The 27884-nt window shown below is 34.0% G+C and overlaps 1 protein-coding gene across 1 annotated transcript; it reads left to right on the top strand.

The window, feature by feature from the left end:
- Positions 1 to 1499: 1499 nt before the first annotated feature.
- LOC129221991 (uncharacterized) lies at positions 1500 to 27838 on the top strand. Its single transcript, XM_054856404.1, has 3 exons — positions 1500 to 2330; positions 20806 to 21144; positions 27580 to 27838. The coding sequence occupies exons 1-3, from the start codon at positions 1730 to 1732 to the stop codon at positions 27645 to 27647; spliced, it is 1008 nt and encodes a 335-aa protein (XP_054712379.1). The 5' UTR covers positions 1500 to 1729; the 3' UTR covers positions 27648 to 27838.
- The last annotated feature ends 46 nt before the right edge of the window (positions 27839 to 27884 follow it).

Below are 27884 nucleotides of genomic sequence, written 5' to 3' on the forward strand. Positions count from 1 at the left end.
TAGGACAAGTTAAAAGGTACAACTTATGAATTGTTCTTAATAATTAAGATATGTTTAGGAACATGGAACAATGTTCTAATCTTATGTATTTTTTAAACACATTTAATGTTACTAATATAACATAAACACAGATAATGATTCATAATTCATTATTAAATATTCATGATTTAATTTACTACCATGAAAAAAAAATAAATTTTTTGTTTTCTGGTGCAAAATTGGTTCAAGTATATGGCTGTTTAATGAATCATGAAGACTTTCCCATGGTACAACAGAATGTGTCCCAAGGTACGATAGGATGTTGTACCTTAAGACAGTTTGGAACTTTTACTTTAAATGACTGGTATCATTTTATTTTCAAACTGTCTGAATTTTAAAAAAATAAATTGCATAGAAGTATGTTGGGATATTTTAATGTGACTTTGAGGTTTTAAATTTGATTTTAATAATTGACGTTAAAAATTAAAATATGAAAAGTGCCCCAAGGTACAGCACTCTTCCCTACAGCAGCACCTACCAGGGTTAGTGGTATTATGTAGCACTATTTCTTGCCCCAAGACAGGGGAGAGGTTCGCTTAATATTTCTACTGGTTATCTCCAAATTTTTAATTTTGGCACCTACATCCCTTTGCTTCTGACTGCCTAACTGGAAACAGTGAATACATCCACTTACACCAAGATTTTACGGGAGAGCTTAAAGCCAGCTATTCAAGATCATTTGAAAGGTGCGGGAAGCTGTATGTTTTAACAGAATCCGTAATGAGGAATATCCGCCTGAATATTCCCTGGCATATTTCCGCATGCTGTCATGTCTTTCGCGCATTGTGAGAAGAATGCTACGTCGCAATAAAATCAAATTGCACATCCAAATACCAGTTTTGTCTTACAAAATTAGCGGTTTGGGTGGGAAAACAAAAATATGGTAGCCCTCCGGCAAAAGAGACAGTAACCTCTATTAAAAAAAAACTTTTTTGTGAATTGATATGGCCTACATCAAGCAATATGGCCTTTATATTTAAGTATTTTGTTGTATGTTATATTCTGAAAATAGGAAATAAATAATTGCTGAACGAAGTTCAACGAACTTGCTTATTGCACCACGAATTGAAACTTATTATTCGCAAAGTAAAAGTTAGTTTTCGACAATTCTGAGGAGATTTTTCCCCCTCTTCTTTTTAATTTAAAAACATGTAATGTCAAACCTACACCCACATAAATGTAAATACATAAACACATTTTTTTTCCCCAAAGCCAGAAAGAAATTTCCCCTCAAAAAAACTAACTGAATGAATTTCGAAGGAGCTGCGCCTGACATGCTTGATTGACGGTCTTAGAATGCGCACAGGTGGAAGAAAGTGACGCTTGACAAACCCCGGACTTCACTGCGACGGCGTGAGCCCTCATCAAATCAGAATTTTTCTTCAGACATCCGTCCCGCCTTGTTTCCCACCAGCACCTTTACTGATGAAATTATTCAATACGACACTGGGTACAAAAAGTTAAGTTTAAAGAGCATCTCTAACAACAACTCGGCGTGCAATAAATTTTATGGTAATATCATTCTAAGAAAAAGAGTACATATCTTTAATCACTAATATTATTTCTTCATATAAATATATCTCTTAAAATTTCACGAATACTTCAGATGTCGAAAATATTTAAATTTGTAATTTATCGAGCACTATATTGAAAAGCATACAAGGTGTCTAAAAATAGACCCGATAAAAACATGGAAGAGAACGGGGAAAATCGGTGTGCCTTCTCATTTTCCGTATCTTCTTTGCTGTCGTACCAACAACCGAAATTACCGGTAGCAGTTGAAGAAAAGTTGTGTGTCGCACCTAAAGCTCAAAACCTCATGACGTTTTGGAATCAAGGTAACTTAATGCAAAACTGCGTTTATTTAACAAATGAAAACCTAGAAAATTGCTCTATGAAGAAACCAACTCCTCAAAACATACAAAAAAATGCAGGGAATATAACAGCAAACTACTGTTGTCCTGATATTTGGCAATCGAAAAAATCGTGCGTCCTCGAAAATGCAAGACAGCCAACAGCATTATCTTGTACAGATTGCTGCAAACTCATTTCCTCAGAAAAAAGACATCAGACGAATGTGCAATTCCATATGGAACAATCAATTTCTGCTTGGACTCCAAAAACATTTTCTTGGTATGACAGATTCGCGAATTTGGAGGGAGATAAAAGATCCGTTTTTATGGCACCACAAGACTATGTTTCAACAGTCATGAACACGGTACAAGAGCCTTCTATTTGGTTGCCATACACGCCATGTGCCTTTGCTGGTGGATGTGAAAGCACTATTTCCAGTAAGTCATTCATGTTTCAAAGTACTTAATTTTTATTATAATTAATAATTAGTTTATTTATTTAAGTAAATCGTGTTTTGATATTCCAAGAGAAATAAGAAATCAAACTGGACTTTACTTGATGCGAAGTGCCGTGAAAATTTCCTACATGGGTATTAGAATTGCTAAAATTGGCTTTTCAGCTTTATCAAAGGAAGCTGCACAAGGAAAGTACATGCGAGAATAATTTTCAAGCATGGAACGCTTCCTTGAACCTAAATATATTGCTACTCTATGATATGAACTAACAACTTTAACAGCTAATTCACTTCAAGTAATTTCAGGTTTTGTTTTGGGGGCACAAACAACAAAAAAGTACAAACCACTTAAAATTTAAAAAACTAAGTAATTATGGTAAAATACTTATAACTAGAATGTCGCCCGTCTAAATATGACGGGTGAAAATTGCTTCTAAATTTGAACGAAGCCATTGCCCAATTGGTGATATTTTGATAGTTGAAATTGTAACCCTAACTCCAGTGGATTAATCCTAAATTCCAGTAGGTAGCCTCTATTATTGTCGACCACTTTTTCGTTTCTTCATTCCCCTGAAATGACACAGTCTTTACGGCTGTTCACTTATCGGCCGTCCGTTACGTCCGCGCCGAGTTTTTCCCCCCAAACAGTTAAGTTACCAAATCGAGTTTAGCCTTGTCACGATAAAGCATTTCCCTGCATGTCAAGCATTACCGAAACATGTTATCACATGATCATGCAGTGACGCGAGTTTCATTGGTGAAACACACGGGTTACTCGATCATCGGCTATCTATATATATATATAAATGGATGTATGTTTGTGGGTGTGTGGGTATATGTGTATGTTTCTTATACAAATCCACAGTTTTCGTCGGATTTCTTCCAAATTTGGCACAGAGGTAAATTGTTACTCAGGAATTCATTTAGGCGGGTTTTTGGAATTTAAAAAAGATCCGAGGAGGTTCAAGTTCATATTTTTAATCATAAATTGCTCTTTTCGACCCGAACAAATTTTTATATAGTTATGAATTTAGTCTAAATGAAAAGCCCGTAAAAAACCGGTCTAGATGAAGTTTCTTCAAAGATTAACTACTGTCGTTAAATTTAGGAATTTCGATTCCAAGCTAATAAAAATGATTTGCAACTTATAACCACCAGGAAATATTTTTAACACAATCAACACAAAAAGTATCATAATCAACGGCCGGCAATGTCTTTTAGCTACAAACGAAACGCATGTGTGGTAAGAGAGCCGTAGATATACGGGATAATGCTGTACATCGTTTCGTATCCCCAGGGATCCATTGATGCAACCGTTGAATTGAAATTTTCAATACTGTTTAATTAAAAAATCCACGACTGTTAAGGTTGCGTGTAATTTTTTATCAGTGTTTTCCACGTTAATAGCAAAGAAAATGCAAACATTAGTAAGGTATTAATATTACATTCAAGATTGACGTATTATCTTCGACTGTTTCAGCATTAGAATATTTTTATTAAAACCACATCTATTTCATTCATATGATCCTTACCAAATCAATTTGCAATTTATAAATTTTTTGTATACTATTCCTCGATTTACGTCGAATCTTTAAGCAGTTCAGTTCAACTATAACCAATAACCTAATTCGGTTAAATAGAAGTCGCTCCAGGCTATCAAAGAACATGTATGTTTGTGGGTGTGTGGGAGTGTATGTTCTTCTACAAATCCAGTCTTGGTCGGATTTCTTCCAAATTTAGCACAAAGGTAAATTGTTGCTCAGGGGTTTATATAGGCAGGTTTTTGAAATTTTAAGAAGACCCAAAATGGTCTAAATTCATATTTTGAGTCATACAATTTTTTAAGCTCTTTTCTACACGAACGAATTTGTGTATAGTTATTAATTTGGTCTTAATGAAAAGCCCGTAATAAACTGCCCTAGATGAAGTTTCTTCAAAGGTTAACTAATATCGTTAAATTTAGGAACTTTGATTTCAAGCTAATAAAAATGATTTGCAACTTATAACCACCATGAAATATTTTAAATGCAATCAAAACTAAAGGTTATTCTCAACATTGGCCGTTTATGCCGATTCGCGATTACAGTAAAGCATATTTGGCAAGAAAAACGAACGAAATCGAAATGCTGATGTTTAGCGTTTTTTGAATAGCATCCTTCAAAGCAGGAATGCATTGCGGTCTTCGACGGTTCTACTTACTTTGTATGCTTTCTTTTGGTATTTCCGTTGCAGTAATGGTAGAACGAAATTTTAGATCAGTATTTCCCACATGAACAGCCCAGAAAATATGAAAACCAGCTCAGTATCAATAATTCATTCATTATCCATGTACAAGCTTCAACAATTTAATGTTGGATGGTCTTTGAAACCAATCTGCATATGTTATTTATACTATGCCATGACTTACGTCAGATCTTTACCTAATTCGGTTCAACTAAGTTTAATCGCTGAAGGATAACAAAGAACAAGAGTCAAAAATACTAATTTCGCGAATAAATTGCAAAATAATCATATTTGTGCTTAGTAGCGTATCTGGAATTTGTTTGTCAAGGGGGAGGGGGATGGTCATGACGTTTCTTTTATGCACATAAACTACCACACTAGGATTGCCAATATGTGCTAAAACTAAATGTTGTGCATTTTTTTACTCGAAAAACCACACGGAAATATAATACGGTGGAATTCATGCACTTTGGGAGGGTTGGAGTTTTAAGTTTGAAAAAAAAATGAAAATAAATATTAATTTATGTTTGAACTGTTTTAAACTGCAAAAAATTGCTACGTTTTTTATGTAAACAAATTTCTTCATTTGAAATTTTATATTGCCTTAACGCTCGAGTAATAGTACATCTGATGAAGCATCTTCGCCGACTAGCAATAATGTTATATCTGTTTTCAGGTATGATACAACTTTTGACACACAGAGATTACTATTTAAAGGCATGATGAAATATTACTCCACAATATGAAGTTTTTTCTTCATCGTAAAATAAGTTGAAAAAAGCTGCATTCCCAATTAAAAAGCTAAGTTCGATAACTACTATTGTAAACAATCGAAAAATATTGGAAGTTTGTTGCTACCGTTAAGCATTTCAACCGTCATTGAAGAAGTGCTGTGAGATATGAATGGAAAATTATAACTATGATAGCTTAAACCCCCTTAAACAGTATAGGGATAAGGTGAAACTCACGTAAGGTATCTCACGTGAAACCACATTGGACGATTAAGTGCTTTAAATGTATGTGAGATATAACTATTTTCGATATATATAGCTTTATGTTTCTTGGTCAAGGTTGGTTTCACTCACAAATGTAATTCTTCAATCTGCTGGGAGGGGGACTAAGAACAATATCTAGGAGAAAGTTTTGAATTAAATTTATGGATTAGGAAAATTTGAATCATTTAAGTTTTAAATTTTTAAACTACGTTTCGAAAAGTGAAATATATTTCGTTTGCTTTTAAGCTGTGGATAAGGGGAACAAAATATGCAAAAAGATTCTGTAAAATGTAAACAAAAGATTTGTCTGTTATACAATTGTAAGTACAAACAAGACATTTATTTTTCAAAAAATTTCACGGCCTGCAAATAATTAAAAACAAAACCTAACACGGATAGTGACCAAAATGCACACGCCTACCTTTTTCTCTATAACGCAGTTTAATTGACGGTTTTTAAATAGTTTGTTCAATAACTTCACGTCCACCTACTTCCATTTTTAATGTTTTACATACCTTAAAATAATGACTGTAATGTAGTCAGTGGACCCATTCCCACCTCTCACGACGATTGTATCCCTTTTAATTAAAATTTTGATGCTCTCTAAGGATTACTCTGTCTAAAGCAACAAACTTAAATACGTGCTCTCTCTACCTGCATCAGTGTGAAATATCATGTATAACATTCACGGCAAGTATTAGGTCTTAAAAATTTGAACTAGAACTTAAATCTTGACAAATTTTTAATCTTTACAGGACATTAATATTACTGTCTAACTGTCATTATTGCCTACGAAAATAGAAATTTGACGTCAATATAAGAAAATAAAATGTAGCTGACGTGCGTCTTTTTAGGCAAGTTACACTTATGCAATTTTACTCTATGGCATGACACTAAATCACCATGGCAAGAGCGAGCAGACACATTTGATAAAGTTTTTTTATACTAAGCAACTTTTTCTGCAAAATGTGCTTGCCTGAAAAACATACAAAATAACCTATCACTTTATACCTTCATTCTCAAAAACACCGCCAAAAAATCCGCAAAACGGAGTGTTATCGTCTGTTAACAACACTGACTGAATTCTTTATTTTCTGTACGGTGGACTATTTGTTTAGCTTTTGGACATTAAGGATGATTTCAAATTAATCTGAAAATATTGTAACCGTGTTCAAGAAGACTATTTTGTATATATTTGTGCCTGATAATAGGGATTGACTTTCATTTTTTGGTAAGCTCACGACAATTTCTAAGGAAACATTCAATGATTTATTTCCGAATAAAATGTATGTGAAAAGTACTGTTGCATTTTTTTGATGTATTGGAGAAAACAAAACCTACAAAGGCCTCCTAACGCTTTTCTTTCGACGCATCACGTAAAAGGTTGTCCCACAAGATGTGCAAAAGACAATCATTTGTTTTTGCATTAAGACAATTTACGTACCGCCCGTCTGATTTAACCTCAGACAGCGTACCAGTGGAGACTACAGAGCTCAAATAATATTCCTCGTACTTTTTTGCTTTAAGTTGATGCTACCTTTTCGGCAAATGCTTGATTTTCTGTGTTATTTAAAGTATTTTGAAGATTTGAGCCTAGAAAGCATTGTGAATGTATTTTTTTACGCTCATTTAGGTAGAATTCATTTAATTGATTATCCAAAAGATATGTTGCATTAAAAAGCACCCGGGCAACGCCGGGTAGTAAGCTAGTAATATATATAAGAGGATAGTAAAAACAAATACAGGGTGTTTCAAAACTCTCAGCAAATATTTTAAGAGATGATTTAAAAGCTCATTTGGAGTAGAAATCAACAGCGAGATACGATGGCCCACAATGGTTCTTGAGTTATCGGAGGTATATAAATCAATTTTAAATATTAAAAATCCCTAAATTCTCTGAAGAAACTAAAGACGCTACACAAAATTAGAATGCTCAAAATGCGTTAAGAGAGAGTACAAAATACACTTTCGCAGAAATTGCCAAAAAAAAGCAACCACAGCAGTGATGCGACATCGAGGAAAAAGAATGTTCAAAATTAAAACATCGATACATCGACCACAAAAGCATCGATGTTTTGAAACATCGAACTTTTTAATGTATATTCCTGCATAATAAAATCTGAAAAATATTTAGTGCTACAACTGAATTCACAAAAGTCAATTTATCAATTAAGAAGCTGTTTGAACTATTAAAAGAAAAGCTAATAATGATTATGGCAATTGATTATTAACAATTCAAGTGACAATTAATTATTAACAATTAAGTGATGCAGAAAGATAAAAATTATACATTTAAAATTCAAAAAAATGAAACATCAATACAAATTAATTGGAATAATTTCGAAATTTTTCAAATTTCCTCCTGAATAATATAAAAAGGGAAAGTAAGTGATAATGCAAATGAATTAGAAAAAGGTGAAAATTTTCAAAATTAACATGCACAAAGCTAACATGCATGCAGAAAACAGAGAGAAAGAAATAGAAAATGAAGAAGAAAAAACAAAAGATAATACAGAATAAATGATTGTTAGTATTATATACTTAATTCCTACGGATTCACATGCCAGAATTGTTCTAAATTATATTTAAGATTCAAATTATGTTCAAAGATTATAAATATTTATAGCAACTTGAAATTCATATTAAGTTCATATTTAAAGTTAACTTAGTTTTTTTAACCAACGACTTACTGAGAGTGGGGACAATAATATATGTTTTTATATATCTTAGAGGAGAAGTAAAAGAAAATAACTCATGTTTATATTAGGAAAAATACTTGCTTACCGCGAACCCTAGACTTGAAAATATTCAACCGCCATCTGGCGAATAAAGGTCTTTATTTGATAACTCAATAAAATCATCTATCGGACACTTTTTAAAAACCCTGTCGGCCTCAGTTATTACTTCATTATTGTTATGAAACTTAAATGACTAGTTATAGGCATCTAAACAATTTTGGTTAGGTTTGTCTTGTTCGATACTGAAGAGTTTGTTTCTAAAAGGCATTAAGTGAGAATTTTCAAAAATTGACTTTGTGATAGAAAAGTTATCAGCTCATGTCTAGCAATATATTTACAAGTAAATTTTCCAAACAGAGTTTAGCCGTACTGAAAATAGAGGGTGAAATTCGTATTTTCTTACGAAAAAATTTCATGGCTTTAAAAACAAATAACTAATTGCTTTGAAATTCGCTAAGAAATACATTCTGAATTCTTCAATAAAACTTATGTGTATGAAGCTATGATTTTCTTAATTACAAACTACGTATTTTATTATTAAAATATAAATTAATTTATAAAAATTAAAATGAGGTATTTGGTTATTTAATAACCTTGCCCTCTATTATAATCAGTATGAAAATGTTCCTAGTTAAAACAATTCGTTTTATAGGGTCTGGTGGGGGAAAGTGGTCAATGGGGTAAAGTGGCCATACGTCAAATAAATGACTATAGCTTGGAAATAAATGTTCGAATGATTGTGAAAATTTTATTTTAGGTTCGGGGAGTTAGAAACTACATTTTGAATACAAAATTTCCAAACCTGGCAAAATTTTATTTAGTAAAAAAAATATTTTGTGTAAATATGAAAATTTTAAAAATCTAAACACCTCTTTTAACTTCTTTGGGAAATTTTGTTTGTTAGAATTATGAACAGATTGACGGCACAGGAAGCTTCCTACATGTCTTAAGATCGCTTACTCATTAGCAGTTAGCTGAATATATTTTAGATCCTTTTTTAGAACAATTTTAGTAAGATGGGGTAAAGTGGTCATAATATTAGGCTTAACGAATATTGTTCTTCTAATGTCACTTAAGAGTTATGTATAAGGCAGATATGAATTAAATATTAATTTCACTTAATATGTATTGTTTTTACCGTAAATGCGGTCAAATATACGAGTATATACGTATGCATACGCATATACTCGTGTAGGCACGTATACAAACGTATTCACATAAATGCACCAATAAATACGTATACGGATATCTGCGATATGGGTATTTTTTATCTATGCAGATATACATTCGACTATACAAGTATATACTTGCTTTTACTCGTATGTATACGAACACTTATATACTCAGGTGGACACGTATATACACGTACGTACTCGAGTAGATACTTACATACAAGCATATGACATAAAAGTATACAGGGTTAGTTTAAACTCTTGGGAAAATTTTTACCAGGTGTTAGAGGGGAGGATGAGAAGCAAGAATCACAAGGAACATATGGTCACAAACACAATGCTGAAGCGCTACATGCACGCAAAGCCAAAGACTGATGGATGCAAAACAGGTCACAAATTTGTTACACTAAGACAATTTTGCACAACATTTTAGGTTGTAAGAAGGTTTTAAAGCGATTGAAGAAATTTGCGGCCTGCAGCTGTAACGCATGCGTCGCAATCACAAAGCACTCTCTGTTTTAATAACGAGACTTTTGAAAAACTTTCATCCGTCGCTGCGCCTTTGTTGCGATGCGTGTATTAGAACTACTACGGGCCGTAACTTTTAAAAAGTGCTCTAAATATTTCTTAAAAACTAAATTTTGAGTAAAATCATCTTTGTGTAAAAAAAGTGTGACCTGTTTTGCATCCATCAGTTTCTGGCTTTGTGTGCATGTAGCGCGTCAACGACCATAAACTCCTTATTATTCTTTGCTTTTTATCCTCACCTCTCACACCCCTTAGATTTTTGCTCAAGAGCTTGTATTCACTCTGTAGGCATACATGTATGTAAGCGTATATACTCGTGAATACATATATGTATTCACGAGTATATACGTCATACGTATATGTATTCACATATATGTGTTGACGAGTATGTACGGACACATAAATGTACGTATATACGTTTTTTCAGGTATATAATTGTGTTTACACGTATACATACGTATATACTCGTGCTTCTATATATACGTGTATATACGTGAGTAGACACGTACAAACACGCACTGGATGCATCCACGAATTAACTCGTGTATACCCGTATATACATTTATGTACAGTTATGTATATACCCACATGTACACTTGTACATATATGCGTATATACGTCTACTATACATGTATATACTCAGGTATGCACGGTATCTAATATATGAACGTGTTTCTCATGTTTACACGACACGTATATACTCGTAAATACACGCATATATTAGTGCATGTACTTGTAACCATAAATTAACTGAAATATACAAATATTAGGGTTATTTAATACGGTTTTGCATTTATTTTTAACTATGACCACTTTACCCCATGCTATGACCACTTTCCCCCATACCATGGGGTAAAGTGGTCATAAATACAAAGGGAAAAGAAAGTGTTATAAAACTAATTAAATCAATAATTTTTTTTCTAAACTTCAATGTACTGTGTTTTTTAATAATGCAATGTAAAATAACAACAAAAAAAGTTGAGGTGTTTAAATTATTTGTTGTATTTATTATCCACCAAAGTTGAAAACCTACGATTTTATGACCACTTTACCCCACCAGACCCTACTATCTCGGTGAAATTATATTGGGTTTAGTATTTTATTCGCTTAAAATGTTAAAAGATATTTTACGTCCACATTCAAGGGATATGGGGGGGGCAATTCAATTTCCGCCCCCCCCCCCCCCAAAAAAAAAGATATTTTTCTGTATCTGCGCCTGCCAAAAGGGCTCAGCCATTTAATTTTTTCTTTCTGTCAATTCTAGGTAACAAACATGTCAGAAGTTTTAATTTAGTGTTTTTGGGGAAACTTATCTTTTAATTAAATTCAGTATTAAATCTTACGTAACAATACAGGGCCCGATTAACGCACAGGCCAACTAGGATTGGGCTTCGGGCCCCATCTTCATAAGGTGCCTCTATTACTTTTTTTTTTTTTTTCCAATTATGCATAGTATTAAATAACCATATATTTTCAAGAAAATAATAAGAGATTAATTACAAAAAAATCTATTGAAACTTTGTTAGTATTTCTCTTGTTTAGTTGGTTCTACATGAGTAAGAAAGCATTACTTCTTGAGAGTTTCATACAAAGTTAGGTATAGTTACTAGTTTTTTTTTTTTTTTTTTTTTTTTTTTTTTTCAATAAACAAACTGATTAGTGAAGCTAAAAAGACTGTAAAAAAGGAATTGTTTGGTAAATGGCCTATTTTTCTTGTAAATGCATCTCTTCGCGGGGATTGCAATATGCTCTTCTCTATTTAATTGAGCTATAAAAGTATTAATTAGCGAAATGGATATGAAATAGCAGTGGCGGTGCTAGGCGTGTGCGAACATTGCGACTGCACTGGGTTTCGCGGTCCTATATAAAAGGGTCCCGCAAGGGCTAGCACCAACACTGCGACAATTTAAACATCGTTTTGTGTTAATTTAAAATGGTAGAATAGAGAATAGACTCCCGAATAGAGAATGGTAGAATAGAGAATAGAATTATTGTGGGCCTTGGACCTCACTTTTAGTTAGTCGGGCCATGTAACCATATTTCATTTTTTCAAGAAAGTATTGACTAAACACCATTTAGAAACATACTCTTCAATTGTTCTATGTTCAGTTTCAAAACCAAGACTGATGAAATGGAGGACAATGTGTAAAACCTACAAGACTTCTTTTTTTAATTGAAAATGGGGAAATGGAGCTAATTACTTCAAAAACACAGTAATATGATGGCAAGACCGATTCAATGGTTAATTAACTTGAGACTCGGCACCCCTTCCTGACAAATTTTTCCTTGATAAATGAAGTTACTTTTGCTTTATTATCAGCTTTTGGATCCAGAAATTCGGGTGATACGTGGTACTTTTCCAAATGAAATGCATTCTCAATGTGTTGCCAAACAGATTAACTAACAAAAATCTAAAAGACTTTTCTAAAAACAGCAAATTATAATCCAAAAATCAAACCTTATGGGGATAATGAAATTGCATCAAGGAAGTCTTTAAAATGATTAAGGAATATTTATATCGAATTATCCAATCTGTATCATGTTTTTCTTTTCCATATTCTAGGACAATGCGTACTCTATTATAGAAGTAATATGACGCATTAAGGAAATTTTCTATGAATAGAAATTGAAAATGACCCCTCATGAAAAAAAGTTACCGAACACTGTTCTGAGATTCTTTTCAATAATAACTTTTCAATTCTTTTGACACTGGGTGACAAAATGTTACTTTTTTTCGATAACATTGAGAAAAATAGCTGATTTATGTAAAGATGGGCCTGCTAAACATAAATATATAACCTAAAATCTTATAACAAGTACCATTTTAAGGTTATGACAAAAAAAATTCCATAAATGGCTAACAACTTATATTTTTATACCTAATCTAAACATATTTATCTACTTAATTTTGAATCTTAATGCAAATATAATAATAATATACACTTATACATACATTGTGTGTAGGGTTTTCAATCCCAGGGGCGTAGCTAAGGGGGGATTTTGGGGACAAACCCCCCCTCCCCCAAATGTTTGTCTCAAAAAAGGGAGAGGGAGAGAGAGAAAGAAGAAAAGAGAAGAGAAAGAAAAGAGAAGAGAAAAAAAGATACGAGAAAAAAAAAGAAGAGAAAAGAAAAAGAGAAGAAAAAGAAAAAAATCAAAACAGCTTTTTTTCTGAATTACTATGGTCAAAAATTCGCTTCGCTCCCCCCCCCCCCCCCTGTGCCATTGAAAATCAGCTCCATGAGTGACCCTCGAGCGTAAAGACGCCTTACTCCTCACTCTGCTGCGACATTTTTTTGATAATCGAGTGAAATTTCACACTTCGCTTTAGAATTGAGATTGATTTGTTAAATCCACGCATATGTAGCCTTTTTGTCATAGATTCTGCAAATCGTTAAACATGTTTAATTTTATGAGCGGCGCAGTGGGAATATTACATACAGTTGAATCTGTATTTTTCGAATTTCACAGGAAGGGAAAAAATCGAGATAAAGAGGTTTTAAGATACGGGGACTTTAAGAAACTTTATAGAAATTTGGAATATGATGGTGAAAATTTGGAATCGATACTAAAGAAAATATGGGCTTTTGATAAAAATTCCTCTTTATTAATTTTGTTAGGTCTTTATTCTATTATTACATTATTAAGTGTTTCATTCCGAGTTTAAGGAATCATTTTGACAGTAAAAGAAACTTTAAGCATATCTTTTTCAAGAAAAAGTCTTTTATTGCTTTTTTGGTGCCTGTTTTTTTTTTTTTTTTTTTTTATTAATTATTTATCCTTTTGAGGTTAGCAATTGCTGCAAATCTAATCTGGCCAATATTCTAGGATTTTCCTTTTTTCTTTACTTGAAAAAATCTTAATCTTTCTTTTCACTCCTATCATCTCGGTTTTCTATAAGGAATCATAATTTTAAGAAAGAGAGCAACCAAAGAACAGTACTTAACCAGATAACAGAGCAAAATGACTTTTAATTTGAATGACCTTTAACCATTAACTTGAAATACTCATCCATAATGCAACTAATACTCAAGCTGTGAATTTCACCCCTTTACTCTTGTTCCAAGAAAGTGCTCGAAACGTCTGTCCTTTTGTTAATCTTCCTAGAAAACCTATTCGTGGAACACATTGCTCCCTTTTTTGCCCCCTCAGCCCTTTGTTTCGAGTTGAAGAAAATGCTTTTGCTTGCTGCTTTAAAGATCATTGGGCTTCGAATTCGAAAATGATAGCATAACCGGAATTCGAGACATAACATTTTTCAGTAAATTACAGCCCATTAGCCAGGGCTAAAGCAGAAATACAAGAAATACCCCGCCAGCTCAGTCATTTCCAGCCGAGGACTGCAGTTTCGTGCTTATTAGCACTCATCAGCCCGGCATAGGAAAGTGACTGAGCTGGAAATGGAAAACCTCTTAAGGAAGCCCAGAGTACAGTCTGCTGAAGCAGCATTAATCCCATCGAACCCTCTGAAAGAAATTTTATTTTAATTTAAAAGAAAAACTGCATAGCATTACAGGAATAAAATGTTTAAAAACGAAATGAATCTAGACTGTTCTGTACTATTTCTGTTAGCTTGGTTCGCATTAAAAAGTAGAAAATAAACAAGACTTCTGTTTATAACACTCGAAAATTGCTGTTGCTCTCTCAAATAGATATTTATGTAAATTCTAAAGCAGCTAATAAAATTAAAAATAAAAACTTGAGAGGAGAACAGATGGTATGCAGCTTTGTGCAAATAACTTTCTACCGCCTATATTTCTTCCCTTTTTTTTATTCAAATTTTATTATTAACTGCTTTAGAATTAGCATAAATGTAAATACATATAAAAGCAACATATAAATATAACGATATGAAAGCCATTTCATTTTTAGCAGGTTATAATCAAGAAGTCTTTTTTTTTTTTATATTTTATTTCATGCTTTTAGTGCGAACCAAGTTAGTAAAAATAGTCTGACCAAACATCCAGTTTACAGGCGGAAATGGATGCATCTATTAGCTTTCACGGAGGCCAGCTTTTGAAGATGTGTGTTAGCCTCTAAATTAAGCAGTCACACTAAAATGAACGGAACACGCTCATCAGATATTTGATTTTCCTCCTGATTTGGATAGACTGGTTTTGACTAGACCCGTTGCTAGAAAGTTTCACTTTAAATTAAATGGAGGAAAAAGAAAAAAAAGTTAAATTTTCCAAAACATTTAAAAAAAATAAATAAATAAAAGAAAAAAATCTTTGCGTTTGCTTTGTTTTGTTTGACACAAGGTATCGAACTTGGGGCACCCCATTCCAAAGTATGTAAGATTCACCTCCCTCTTATTATTATTTTTTTTAATACTAAAAAAGTTTACACACACACACACACACATACATATATATATATATATATATATATATATATATATATATATATAATAAAAGAAGTAACACCCCCCCCCCCCCGAAAGTCGGGTCTAGCTACGCCTCTGTCCAATCCCGCGCTAATCTCAGTCGCGCGGGATTTCGGGATTGTGAAGAGCCAATCCCGCGGGATGGACTTTATTCTTCTAAAAGATAAAATATCAAGTAGAAAAATTTGTGCATTTTAGCATGTACTGCTTTTTTTACATGAATTAGTCGTTATCTCGAATTCCGTGTACACCAATTGTAGAGTACTAGAAAATCCCATCTCAATTAGCGACTATCGTTTGGTACGTAGAAGGGTACATTAAAAAAGTCCAAATACGTTTTAACAAAGCATCGGCCGTATGTGGGATGGGGAAAGATTTTTGCGCAAAAAATAATGGGCTTGATGAAAATGCGTGATGTGGCTCTACTGCAGTTAGTTTTACTGAGCTTAAATAATTGTGGACGTTTAGCAAAAGATCCCTCTTAACTTCACCACCTTCTAATAATAGATTTTTCTTTTCTTATGGGGATGTCATGATAGCGGGGTTTTTGCTCATGAACTTCAAATTTCGACAAAAACGATAAGTACCTGTTTGATTTGTGTAACTTGCCTTGTTGTTTCCTTAACGTTGGTCATTGCAATAAGGCATTTGATTCGTTACAGCAGGGGTGAACGTTGAGGGTTACACTCTTAGTAAAAGTTTTTGAATAACTTCGCTAATTTTGCATCTCACGTTAAAGAGACAATTGAAAACCTAAGCAGCTTAACGTACTGCACTGCCATGCAAGTCATTTAGTGTTTCATCCAAGTTACTGTCACCTGTTTTAGAATCGTGCTGAATATTGAAGATTGCTCAGCTGATTCGTACAACATAATTTTTAAGGTACCACCCACACATATTATTGGCTTCACGGTGACAAAGACATGGTCAGGCACTTTCTACAGGTTAGAGAGCATAAATAAAAAATGCCAGGTTTTTCAATGCTTTCTTCGGAAAAAAATATTGTGCACTTTTATTAAGTTGAAGGTCTCGAACGCATTCCTAAGGTTCATAAAAGCGTTCCAACATTTCATTCAGGCTACTCCAGTGGATTTTTCACTCTGAAATACACTTTTTCAATTTCTTCTAAAGCTCGATTTTCTGAGTTTCAATATTTAGTGATGAGTTTCGAAAAGTCTTTTTATTTTTACGCGTTTTCGCAGTTGATGAACGTATGAACACTAAAACCTCGAATGAGAGTACCAATTCATTCTCAGAAAAATACGATCTATTTTTATTTTTTTCTTGAATGGTAAATCTACCGTTCACCATATGAGACAAAGTTTTTCTTGCTCTTCTTGCAGATATACAGGAAGGTGATTAAAACTTCAAATACTTGTAAAAATATTCGTTTCATGGACAGCAAAAATTGGGAAACGTTTTCATGGAAAATCTTTGCGGGATTGGAAATCCAGCGGTATTCCGCTCTTAATACCGCGGGATTAATTTCGATAAATATCGTGCGGGATCCCGCGGGATTTGGGATCGGGGTTGCGGGATTGGAAACCCTAATTGTGTGTGAAGCGAAATAGCGCACGTTTTATCATTGAGTAGAAAAATTAGTCACATTTTATAAAAGAAAATGGTGAAAAATTAACTTTTTCTCTTGTGAATAGTGAAGTCTTCTTGATTAAAAACCAACTGTAATCTAACAACATTTTTGCATTCCGTTTGCCTTGGTAACGTTCTTCTATACGTGTAATATTTTGATAGAAGCGTTCACCATTGCAAGATTAGGAGGGAAAGAATCGAGGTGAGAATGCAAGGAATGTATCTTCTCTCAATGACATTCTGCGCCCCATCGTTTCATATTTTTGTTGCAACAAGTTTTTCACTAAAAATTTTGCATTTTTAGATTTATTGACTGACAAAAATCCTTGAATTACCTCCTTCGGAGACAACCAAGCTGCTAGTTCTTTTTGGATAAGATTTTCATTAAGGTCATTGCCTTTCATACGCGTTCTTATTAGTGGGCCAACAAAAATACTTTTTTCTAATAATTTAGCAACACTAAATTTAGGAAAAATAATTTTCAACTACAAAAATTCTGTGTAATTTTTATAAATAGGTTTAACAAAATTTTTCGTACCGAGTTTTATATGCAGGGATGGAAGAATCATTTTCTTGTGGAATAAGAGGTAATTAAAAAATTAAGTGTTGCTACTTCAAAATTTTACATCAATTTCAATTGAAATAAAATATTTCATCAAACTAACTATTGTTGATGATAATTTTCACAGTATAAACTAATAAGCTGTTTTATACTTCTAATTATTGAAATATATTTATGGAATTACTTTTTTTTACTTCCTAAAAAAGGAAGCACTGTATTCGCAAAAAACTTTTCACTCAAAAATCGGCCTTAATTTCCATTCTGTTCACCCCCGAATGAATATTGAGTTTTTTTTTTTTTTTTTCGACTCGACCACACGTGGATATATGCCTAGGAACGTACAGACACCCGAAACATCCATTTTGACGATCCCCTGAGTTAGAGCCCCTACATATACCAGGCCGAACTGTACGTCATTTTGGATCAAAAGTCGGAGAAATATTACCACATTGGATGTCTTATCGCTTCCTTTCAGCTTCATTTTATGTTAGCGTAATGCATTTGTTTTTGTCCCAAATTGACATTAGAACAACAGAGTGTCATATTTTGAAAAAAAATAAACAAACCAACGAAACATCAAGAAATCGAAAACATTTCAATTGGTGAAATATTACATATATTATTATTATTCGGTTAGTTGTATGATTAATTAACTTGCTAATTAATTATGAAACTAGTATTACTTTACGTTATCAATGCTCTTAGTAGTATTAGTGTAAATATATATTTTTATGTGCTAACACTAGATACTTGAATTTCCAATAAAGTGAATTAGTCCTATTTTTGGCTACATTGCATTTTTGGATCTTAGCAATTAATTTATCAACTGATTTAAAAATGTAACAGTTGTATAAAAAAAAGCATATTTTTTCGAACTAAATTACTCCGTTGCAATAAAAATAGCACTGAGAATTTACACAAACAATGTTTACTGCTTTCGCACTGCCGAGTTTTAGCTTCGGATTTCCAGCAAATCGTCAATAAAATTCTTTTTTTTATCTTGGGTTATTAATTTTGAAATTTAAAGGAACAAAATCCTTTCTGTGAACTATTAACACAATACACTGCGGCACATTCACTTATTTTTACGATCTCAACATTCTTTCTTGCGTCTTTTAATAATTCACCCTATGGCAATGGCTCAAGAACAGACGGTCACGTTGATCCAAAATGGAGGATGCGTCGGCTCCCTAGTTATAGGGGCCTTACCCTGAGTTAATTACAATGAGTTTTCTCGTGACGTCCGTATGTACGTATGTGTGTATGTACGTATGTATCTCGCATAACTCAAAAACGGTATGTCTTAGAAAGGTGAAATTTGGTACGTAGACTTCTAGTGGAGTCTAGTTGTGCACCTTCCCTTTTGGTTGCATTCGGATGTTCCTAAGGGGGTCTTTTACACCTTTTTGGGGGGAACTCATTGTTAATTTCAATGCTAACTCAAGTGGTGTTAGAATTTGTCAAACACTTGGCGATATATCGCCAAGCTTTTGGCCGCCAAGATTTGGCGGTTTTTTTTTTTTTTTTTTTTTTTTTAAAGGCAGTCATGTGATGCACACATCAGCTCGTTTTAATCACATCATAAGCAAGGGTGTATGAAAATGTTATAGAGGCTATAACTATGAAACGTGATGTGTTAGCAGTGGCGTACCGTGGGGATTGGTTGGAGTGGCTCTCGCCAAGGGCGTAGCAGCCAGGGAGGGCGACATTACAACTATATATTTTTTTCAATTGATCATTTAAGTAGAAAAATGCTTATACGAATGAAAATAAACATTAAAAAAAAACTCGCAAGAAAAGAACTAGAGAGGAAAATGAAACAATCCTTAATTCTCAAAAAAAGGGGGGGGGGATTTTACCCGTGTGGTGAAATTCTAAAATTCTATTCTGGTTCATTGAGTTAGCTAAAGACTTGCTCACACAATTTTTGTACCATGGAGCGATGGTGGAGGACATTCGATCCGTGTTTTTTTTTTTTTCTTTCGGATAGGGGGCGACAGTTTATCGTGTATAGTTTGAAGCGTATAGTTTTTCTTAGGCTAAGTACTTATTCTCATTATAATAAATAACATATGCATGAAAAGTCTTAGTTCAACAAAATATTCGGCTGCCTTAACTAGCGAATATATAGTACTTTTATTTTGTTCATAAATATGGTCAAGTTTTATAAGCCAGTTTCAGATTTGCAATGCTTTTTGTATTTGCTTTGCATTCCCAACTATAGTAAGAAATTCTAAATGCTTTGAAATTAATTTTAAAAAAAAATTAACGTTTCTTTCCTTCTTTATTAAATGTGTCAATTATGTTTAATGTATATTCTCCTAGTGGTTTGAAACAAATTCTGTTTAAAATTAAAGATGTTTTGAGAAAATAAATAAATACATTGCCCTAAATAGAGCTAAAAAAAAGTTAATCTCATTTGGTTCAAGAACGTACATTATTTATATTTTTAACGAATCGCAAATATTATTGGTTTTCTTGGATTCATGTGAAATGGTAAGGGGAGAACTAAACTTTTTAGGAAGGGGAAAACTATGAATTTGCCGAATGAAATTCCAATTTTGCTGAATGATAAAATTTGAGTATGCACACGTACACATATACATAACATCTGCTGCGAATGAACATTGGGCATCATTGAAAACACTTTTAAAAAAAACAAAAAGAAAAGAATAATATTAAATTTGCAATACCGTGTCCTAATTTTTTGAATCAATTAGTCAAATGTTCCTCAAAAAAAAAATGTTTTGGTGAGGTCACAGTGACCTCCGGTGACTTCCCATCAAGACATTGGGGGGGGGGGGCGCAATTTCTCAACTTCGGTAGGGGCGCCAGATCCCGTAGATACGCTTATGTGTGTTAGACACATTTGGCAATTTTCGTTATAATTGAATACGTAACTCAATACACCGTTATAGTATTCCATGTTAGAATCGTGTCACACAGTGTAATTATAAGCAAACGGTATTCCAGTGGAGGGGGGGCATGATTTTTAGAGCAAAAACGCAGCATGCTCTTAAGGTTCCATTCCTAAAGAACTATTTTCATCATTGAGAGAAAGTCAGTATTCTAGGCACAAATACCCAAATTTTCCTGTTCGGAATTTAAGATATTTCAGTTGAACCACATGTTGAGTCCATGAGTTGATGAATGCATTGGATGTAAAGAGACTTTAATATACTTAATTTTATTATGAATGTAAAATAAAATTTATTGGTTAAAATTATACGTAAATCTTATGTTGTTGTTTTTTTTTTACTTCAGGGATAACGGACACTACAAACATCAACACAGTGAAGTGCCAACTCCGACGTCACAAGAGCAATCGCAAACCTCGCACTCCATTCACTTCACATCAGTTGCTCACTCTGGAGCAAAAATTTCGCAACAAACCGTACCTTTCTCTTTCTGAAAGGGCAGAATTCAGTTCTTCTCTCAAACTGACCGAGATGCGGGTGAAAATTTGGTTTCAGAACCGGCGAGCTAAAGCCAGACGATTGAAAGAAGCTGAACTAGAAAAAATAAGAATGTCAAGCCGAACATTTTACAGCACACCATCGAGATATTTGAACCCTTGTGTTAAATCCAGAGATTTCCAAAATGGTACGTAAGAATAGTGCCAGTGGAATAAATAGAAGTATCAGTGTGTACCCGTAATAAAAGTTTTTATTTAAGTTAACATAAGAAGTTGCAATAATTTTTTAAGGTAATTAAAAAAGACCCGATGCCAAATAAGATTAAATAGGAACATCAAGTTTTGATTTTGTAAGGTTAAACAATGAGTTTTTAAAGATCATTAGTGATGTGTGGAACCAGGAACAGATGCCCATTGAATGGGAAGAGGGTTCAATTTTCACCATCCACAAAAAAGGAGACAGGCTGGACTGTCGCAACTACCGTGGTATCACACTTCTGAATGTGGCTTTTAAGATTTTTCCGAACATCCTATTTCGTAGACTTCATCCGTATGTTTCAAAAGTTGTAGGAAACTATCAATGTGTCTTCCTGGAGGGGAAGTCTACCATAGACCAAATTCACTCTATAAGACAAATCCTAGAAAAGACCAAAGAGTACGGAATTGATACCTACCATCTGTTTATTGACTTCAAAGCAGCATATGATTGTATCAACAGGAATAAATTGTTCCAGGCGATGTACGAATTCGGAATCCCTCCTAAGCTTATCAATCTTGTCAAAATGACTTTGCGAAGCGTAAAATGCAGAATTAAGACCATGTCCGAAGTATCGGAGGTCTTCTATACAGAGAGAGGCCTCAGACAAGGAGACTCTCTGTCTTGCATTTTGTTCAATTTAGCCCTTGAAAAGGTTATACGAGACTCAGGTATCAACACTAGAGGCACAATCCTGCAGAGAACTATACAGATATTGGCATACGCGGACGATATCGACATCGTTGGGCGAAGAAAACAGGATGTGATCGAGGCATTTGTTGCCCTTGAGAGCGCTGCCAAGGAATTGGGCTTGACTGTAAACGAGGAAAAAACTAAGTTTTTGGTTGCGAGCACTAGAATACAAGATGTGCAGCCACTTAATATTGGAAACTATACTTTTGAAGGAGTCACCCAGTTTAAATACTTGGGTGCACTTATTACCAGTAAGAATGAGTTTAAAGTTGAAATCGGAAATCGAACTTTGATGGCAAATAGATACTACTTTGGCTTAAAGAGCCAATTAAAATCTAAGCTCCTTTCCATTAATACAAAAATAAACCTATACAAAACCCTCATAAGACCGATCATTTTATACGGTAGTGAGACAAGGGCAATTAATAAAACAGAGGAAAACAGACTTCTCATTTTTGAAAGAAAGATCCTTCGGGCAATTTTTGGAGCAGTAAAAGAAAATGACACTTGGAGAAGTTTATATAACTTTGAAGTATACCGTAAATACCGACAATCCAACATCTTAAGAGTAATTAAAGCCAATAGAATCAGATGGCTGGGGCACGTATTTAGGCGTGCAGATCTGGACCCGGTTAAAAAGCTAACTTTTTCAAGGATTGAGGGTACAAGGAGAAGGGGAAGACCAGCAACAAGGTGGCTGGATAGTGTTGAGAAGGACCTTAAAATTTTGGGAGTGAACAGGTGGAGAAACCTGACAACGTGTCGTAAAGCCTGGAGGAAGCAGACGGAGAAAGCCTTGGCCTGCACCAGGCTGTTGTGCTGATGAAGAAGAAGAAGGTTAAAATAATGTAAATACTAGGTCAAACTAATGTGATATTTTGCTACTACAGAAATGTGTGCTACCGTTATGATTGCGTTTTGAAATTTTGTCTCCATAAATGGTTACAAAATAGTTTGTAACATTTGCAATGAATCAAACAACTATCTAAAAATAAATTGCATTTATCAAATTTGATAAAATACTTATAGCAAGGCTATCACCAGATTGTTTTATAAGTCAAATAGAATGTGAAAGCCTTTTATAAAACTTAACTAATAGCTAAGCATATTGACTACTAAACTAGAATGCGAACTAAGCTGGAAGAGTGGACGACGAGTTAGCTGGTAGTTGCTGGATTTACCGTTTGGTAATAATTCGAGTGCATATGCTGTAGTCATTAAGAGAAATTTTTTATTTTAAGTGGGTTTTAGTAACTCAAAACTGGCTCACAAGTGCACCGGTCTCAGCCAACAAGCTCATATACTTTGAACTTTATGAAGCTAGGCAGTCTAACGCCAGCTCCACACTCTCCCCCGAGAGCACGAGAGGTTTTTTATGGCCGAGATATTGGCGAGAGGAGCGCTGAACGGGAGAGGCGTACACACTCTCCGGCGAGTGTTTTGCGCGCAAAGACGTCACGAGCATCCCCGCACTTTTCAACTGTCAGTGTCAAATCCGCTTCTTTTTTTACAAAATGGACCACGAAGTAGCTGCAGCTTTTGCCCGATGTGTGTGCATATTTACATCAAGAAGGCAAGAAAGAGATGGATGAAATTTTTGAACTTTGGTAAATTTGTAAACGTAATAATGCAATTAAACAGAAAATGAAAATATGAGAGTAGAACAGTGGCGCACTCAGGAGTTTTTCCTGGGAGAGTTTAGAATTTTTGAAATACGTGAAGAGGGGTAAAATCAGCATTTTTTCAACCTCTCCCAGATTCATGTAGATTTTTTTAAAGTTTCGAATTAGTAAAGTTTTATTCAGTAAATTACCGCCCAATTAGCCAGGGCTAAAGCAGAAATACGTGAAATACACCGCCAGCTGAGTCATTTCCAGCCGAGGACTGCAGTTTCGTGCTTATTAGCACTCATCAGCCCGGCATAGGAAAGTGACTGAGCTGGGGATGGAAAAACTCTTAAGGAAGCCAAGAGTGCGAAACAAACTGGCAGCTAATATAGAATTAGCAGATCAGACGAGTGACCGAAGCAATGGTTCGGTTCAACTCGAAGATTGAACGCAGGCAAGGTATATTCACTAAATTACCGCCCAATTAGCCAGGGCTAAAGCAGAAATACGTGAAATACACCGCCAGCTCAGTCATTTCCAGTCGAGGAGTCCTGCAATATTATGCTGTTTAATCAATATCTAAATGTTCATGTTCCTAAAACATTTAATTTTTATTAGGTTTTTGTATATCATTTATTGCACTGTGTTGGCTGTTGTGAATACTGGTCTTAACTGGTTATATTACAATTTAACTAGGTCATGTTAATGTAATAATAATTTAAATATTTAATTTGGAATAGTTAAAATTAATTAAGTTTACAACCAACTAATGGCCGATTCTGTGCTTTTGTTGACACCTACAGAAACCTAAGTTCCAAGAAAATTGTCAAACGTAAGACTACATTCTTGAGCATGACCCCCCTTCCCCTAAAGTGCAATCATGTATTCGCCCCCAGACTGCCGCAGATGCAGGCGAAACGTTTGGGGAAACAACACTTAGACCATGGTAGAACAACCCGGAATCTCACATCGACAGTGATGCACTACAAAATTAAATGTGTTATAGATATGTATCGAATTATTAAGGCACACACATTGAACATTTGTGAGTGAAAAAAAAACTTTCGCAGTATATATTTATTTTTATGTATCACTTATAGCGTGAAGTGTAATAGTGTATAAAATATAAAGTTTTAAAACCGGGATATTCTTTTATGCTAACCTTGTATATTAATATATATATATACACACAAGGTGCGTACCTAAAACGTTCGTTGAATGAAAGCATGAAACAAATGTAATAGCACGTGGAAACAAAATGTCTTTATTCACCTTCAAAATAACACCCGTTGGCCACAATAAACTTTTGACACCGTTAATAAAGTTGCTGGAATGAGTCAGCGAAAGCCTCTTTCGGGATCGAACGAAGAACCGATGTCACACGTCGTCGAATGTTTGGTGTGCCTGCAAACCGGGGCCCTTTCGAATTCCCTTGAGACGGGGAGCAAAAAGAAGTCAGCATGTGCCAGATCAGGCGAGCACGGTGGATGTGCAATAACAGTTACAGAGCCAAGAAAGTGCGTAGGGGAGACTGGGGATACTTGATCTCCACTTTAGTTTTCAATTTTTTTTTTTTTCTCTGCTGCAAATTATCAGTTGAAAAATAAAGTATGTGAACAAAGGTAATTTCTTTCTCTATCTGACAGCATTCTTTTTAGTTGAAATTAAACAGATAATTTTGTTAAAATATTTTTCAAAAATTTCATAAAGGGATCATGTATCCCCACATCAAGGGATACATGATCACTTCATGGGGGATACTTGATCCAACTGAGAAAATACATAGACTTTTCATTAGATTGGCAATTTATTTATGGGTTTTAGTTTTCTACATAATGTTTCTAAAAAGTAACACTATTTCTAATTTTCTTTATTAGATTATAATAATGTGAACACATATTATTATAATCTAATTAAGTATTTGAAACCATGTGTAACATAGTTTTAAATTTCACTAGACATTTGTAAAAAAAAAATGTACATAACTTTCATGAACTTATGATGCTTTTGATCAGTTACTTATAATCCAATACAGTTGTGAACAATACTATATTTTATACATAGGCATGCGCAGGGCTTCAGGAATGGGGGTATCACTATACCATGGTACCCCTGGTGCCCCCCTTGTGCACGCCTATGATTTTATAAATAAAACTAACAATTTTTTTGAAGTAGCGTAATGAAGTTAAAATTACAACAAATTAAAAAAAATACAATGACAAGCACGAAAATGATCTGATTTGTTTCTTGTCTTGCAATAATAAAATTAAGAGTTTCATCAATTGAATTAATTTTTAAAAAGAGAGAAGAAAAACATAAGTATAAGTGTTATTATAAAAAAGAAAGCCTAGCTTATATCTTTTCAAAACCTGAAAAGTCAAATGCAAACAATTTGTTTGTTGCAGTTCTTAAAGTTCCACCTCAACCCAACAGGATGTGTGTAGCTTATAACATTTTGTCAATTTTTAAAGAAAAATAGATTGACTAAGCATTTTATCTTTTTGCTTCAAGAAAACTTATTTCAAACTCTAGAAATACAACGTTGAATTTTATCTGCTAATGGGTCTATATAACGGGCAACTTACTTTTTTGTTGTAAATCTAACTGTAGCAAAATCTTTTCTTTTTCTTTCAAACAAAGACTTGACATCTGTTTCAACTTGTTCATGCTCATTTGGCTGATCAGTACACAATTTATCAGTAGAGTTAGTTTACGTTTAGATATTTGAAGTGTTATGTGGGTTACAAGTGCAAACTGATATTTTAATTGTTTAGCATATTTACTCTAGTGTTACTATATAGTGATTGTTTAAATATATCACTCAAACTATGATAAATTTTATTATGTTTACATGGTTTTGAATGTTTAAAGTTAATGTCAACTAAGTAAACGACATTTATATTGTTTTCATTGCGGTTATATTGTCATATGGATACTTGATTCCTGGGATTATGTATCCCTCTAAACGAAGGGATCAAGTATCACTAATATGTTATTTTTACAAACATACTTGTACTATTATTAACAATCAATGACAATTTACTAAAAATTTCTTAATTATTAAAGGCTGTCTATACTTTAATATTACACTTCGGAATTTTTTTTAAGTTGCATTCGACGGATAATGTAAACTTCAGAATGCTTTCCTAAAAAAAGTTTCCCTTGATACATTCAGAGGATCATTTCTTGAGCTAAAACAAAATGGTTGAGAAAAACAAATGCTGCCAGTTTTTATGTGCAAGTATAACTTTAATATAATTGTCAGGTTTCAAATCTCTACTTAATGATTTTGGTACATTTTTGGCTATGGGATCATGTATCCTTAGAGATCAAGTATCTCCAGTCTCCCCTACATGGAGCGCAGTATGGAGGCAAGCGTTGTCATGCAATCACTTTTAAGTCATGTACAACTGTGGGAGAAAACATTGGACCTGCAGCAACAAGCACTTCAAAACGGATTCGTTGAATTTGGCATAAGCCGCTGCTCCTTTTCAATTTGACGTGAGTTATCGCACGTATACCGTTCAACTGGCCATAGCAGACTAATATGCATCGCTTTGTTGCGCTACATGGATCTCTTCATAAGTCTCTCCATGCGCACGCAAGTGGGCACATTTTCCACTCATGTTGCTTTTGAGATAGCCATCCATTCACTGAATTTTTTAGATGCACCTTGTATATTACATTATTTATATTTTACCTTGACATCTCAAACTGTGGTACCCCCTAAACTATGCCACCATAGGCGGTAGAACGGTGCCTACGCCAGTTGATCACCAGGGAAACAATCAATATTTAGTAAAGTTTTATTTAATTTTACTAAGGACAAATCTATTTAAGTGTTTAGTTCACATGTTCCAGTTCAGTCCCACCAAAAGTGCTTACTTAAAATGCCTGTGTAATAAAGAGGCGCTTGCTGCTCGCCGCCCTATGAAATCTCATCTACACAATTTTTATCGTATCTGTTATGAAAAATTTTCTTTATTTGACTTTTGCATTACTTTCTTTCCCCCCCCCCCAGTTTCAAAATTTCAATACTTAATACTAAGAGTGCTTTTCCTTTCCAGAATTTCTTAGAAAATGCAATTTTTTTCTGCCAGAAGCAGCACTGGACTTTGCCGCCCCTCTAAAGTAGCCGCTCAGGGCAAGAACCCCGGCTTGCCCCCCATAGATCTGGCTCTGGGAACTGGGGGTCAATTTCTGGCAAGAGAGGAGTGGGAAAAACTTCTGAAGAAGGCCCGGATTCCACAAAGAGCTGTCCTGCCAATGTTGATGAATTTGACAAACCACTGCTTTTTTATTACACAAAATTAAATGTAGAATCAATAAAAGAAAATATATTAGTTGGCAGAAATTATTGAAATTGATAAAC

This window comes from Uloborus diversus, chromosome 1 (genome assembly GCF_026930045.1).
Source record: "Uloborus diversus isolate 005 chromosome 1, Udiv.v.3.1, whole genome shotgun sequence".
In the NCBI taxonomy this organism is placed as follows: Eukaryota; Metazoa; Arthropoda; class Arachnida; order Araneae; family Uloboridae; genus Uloborus; species Uloborus diversus.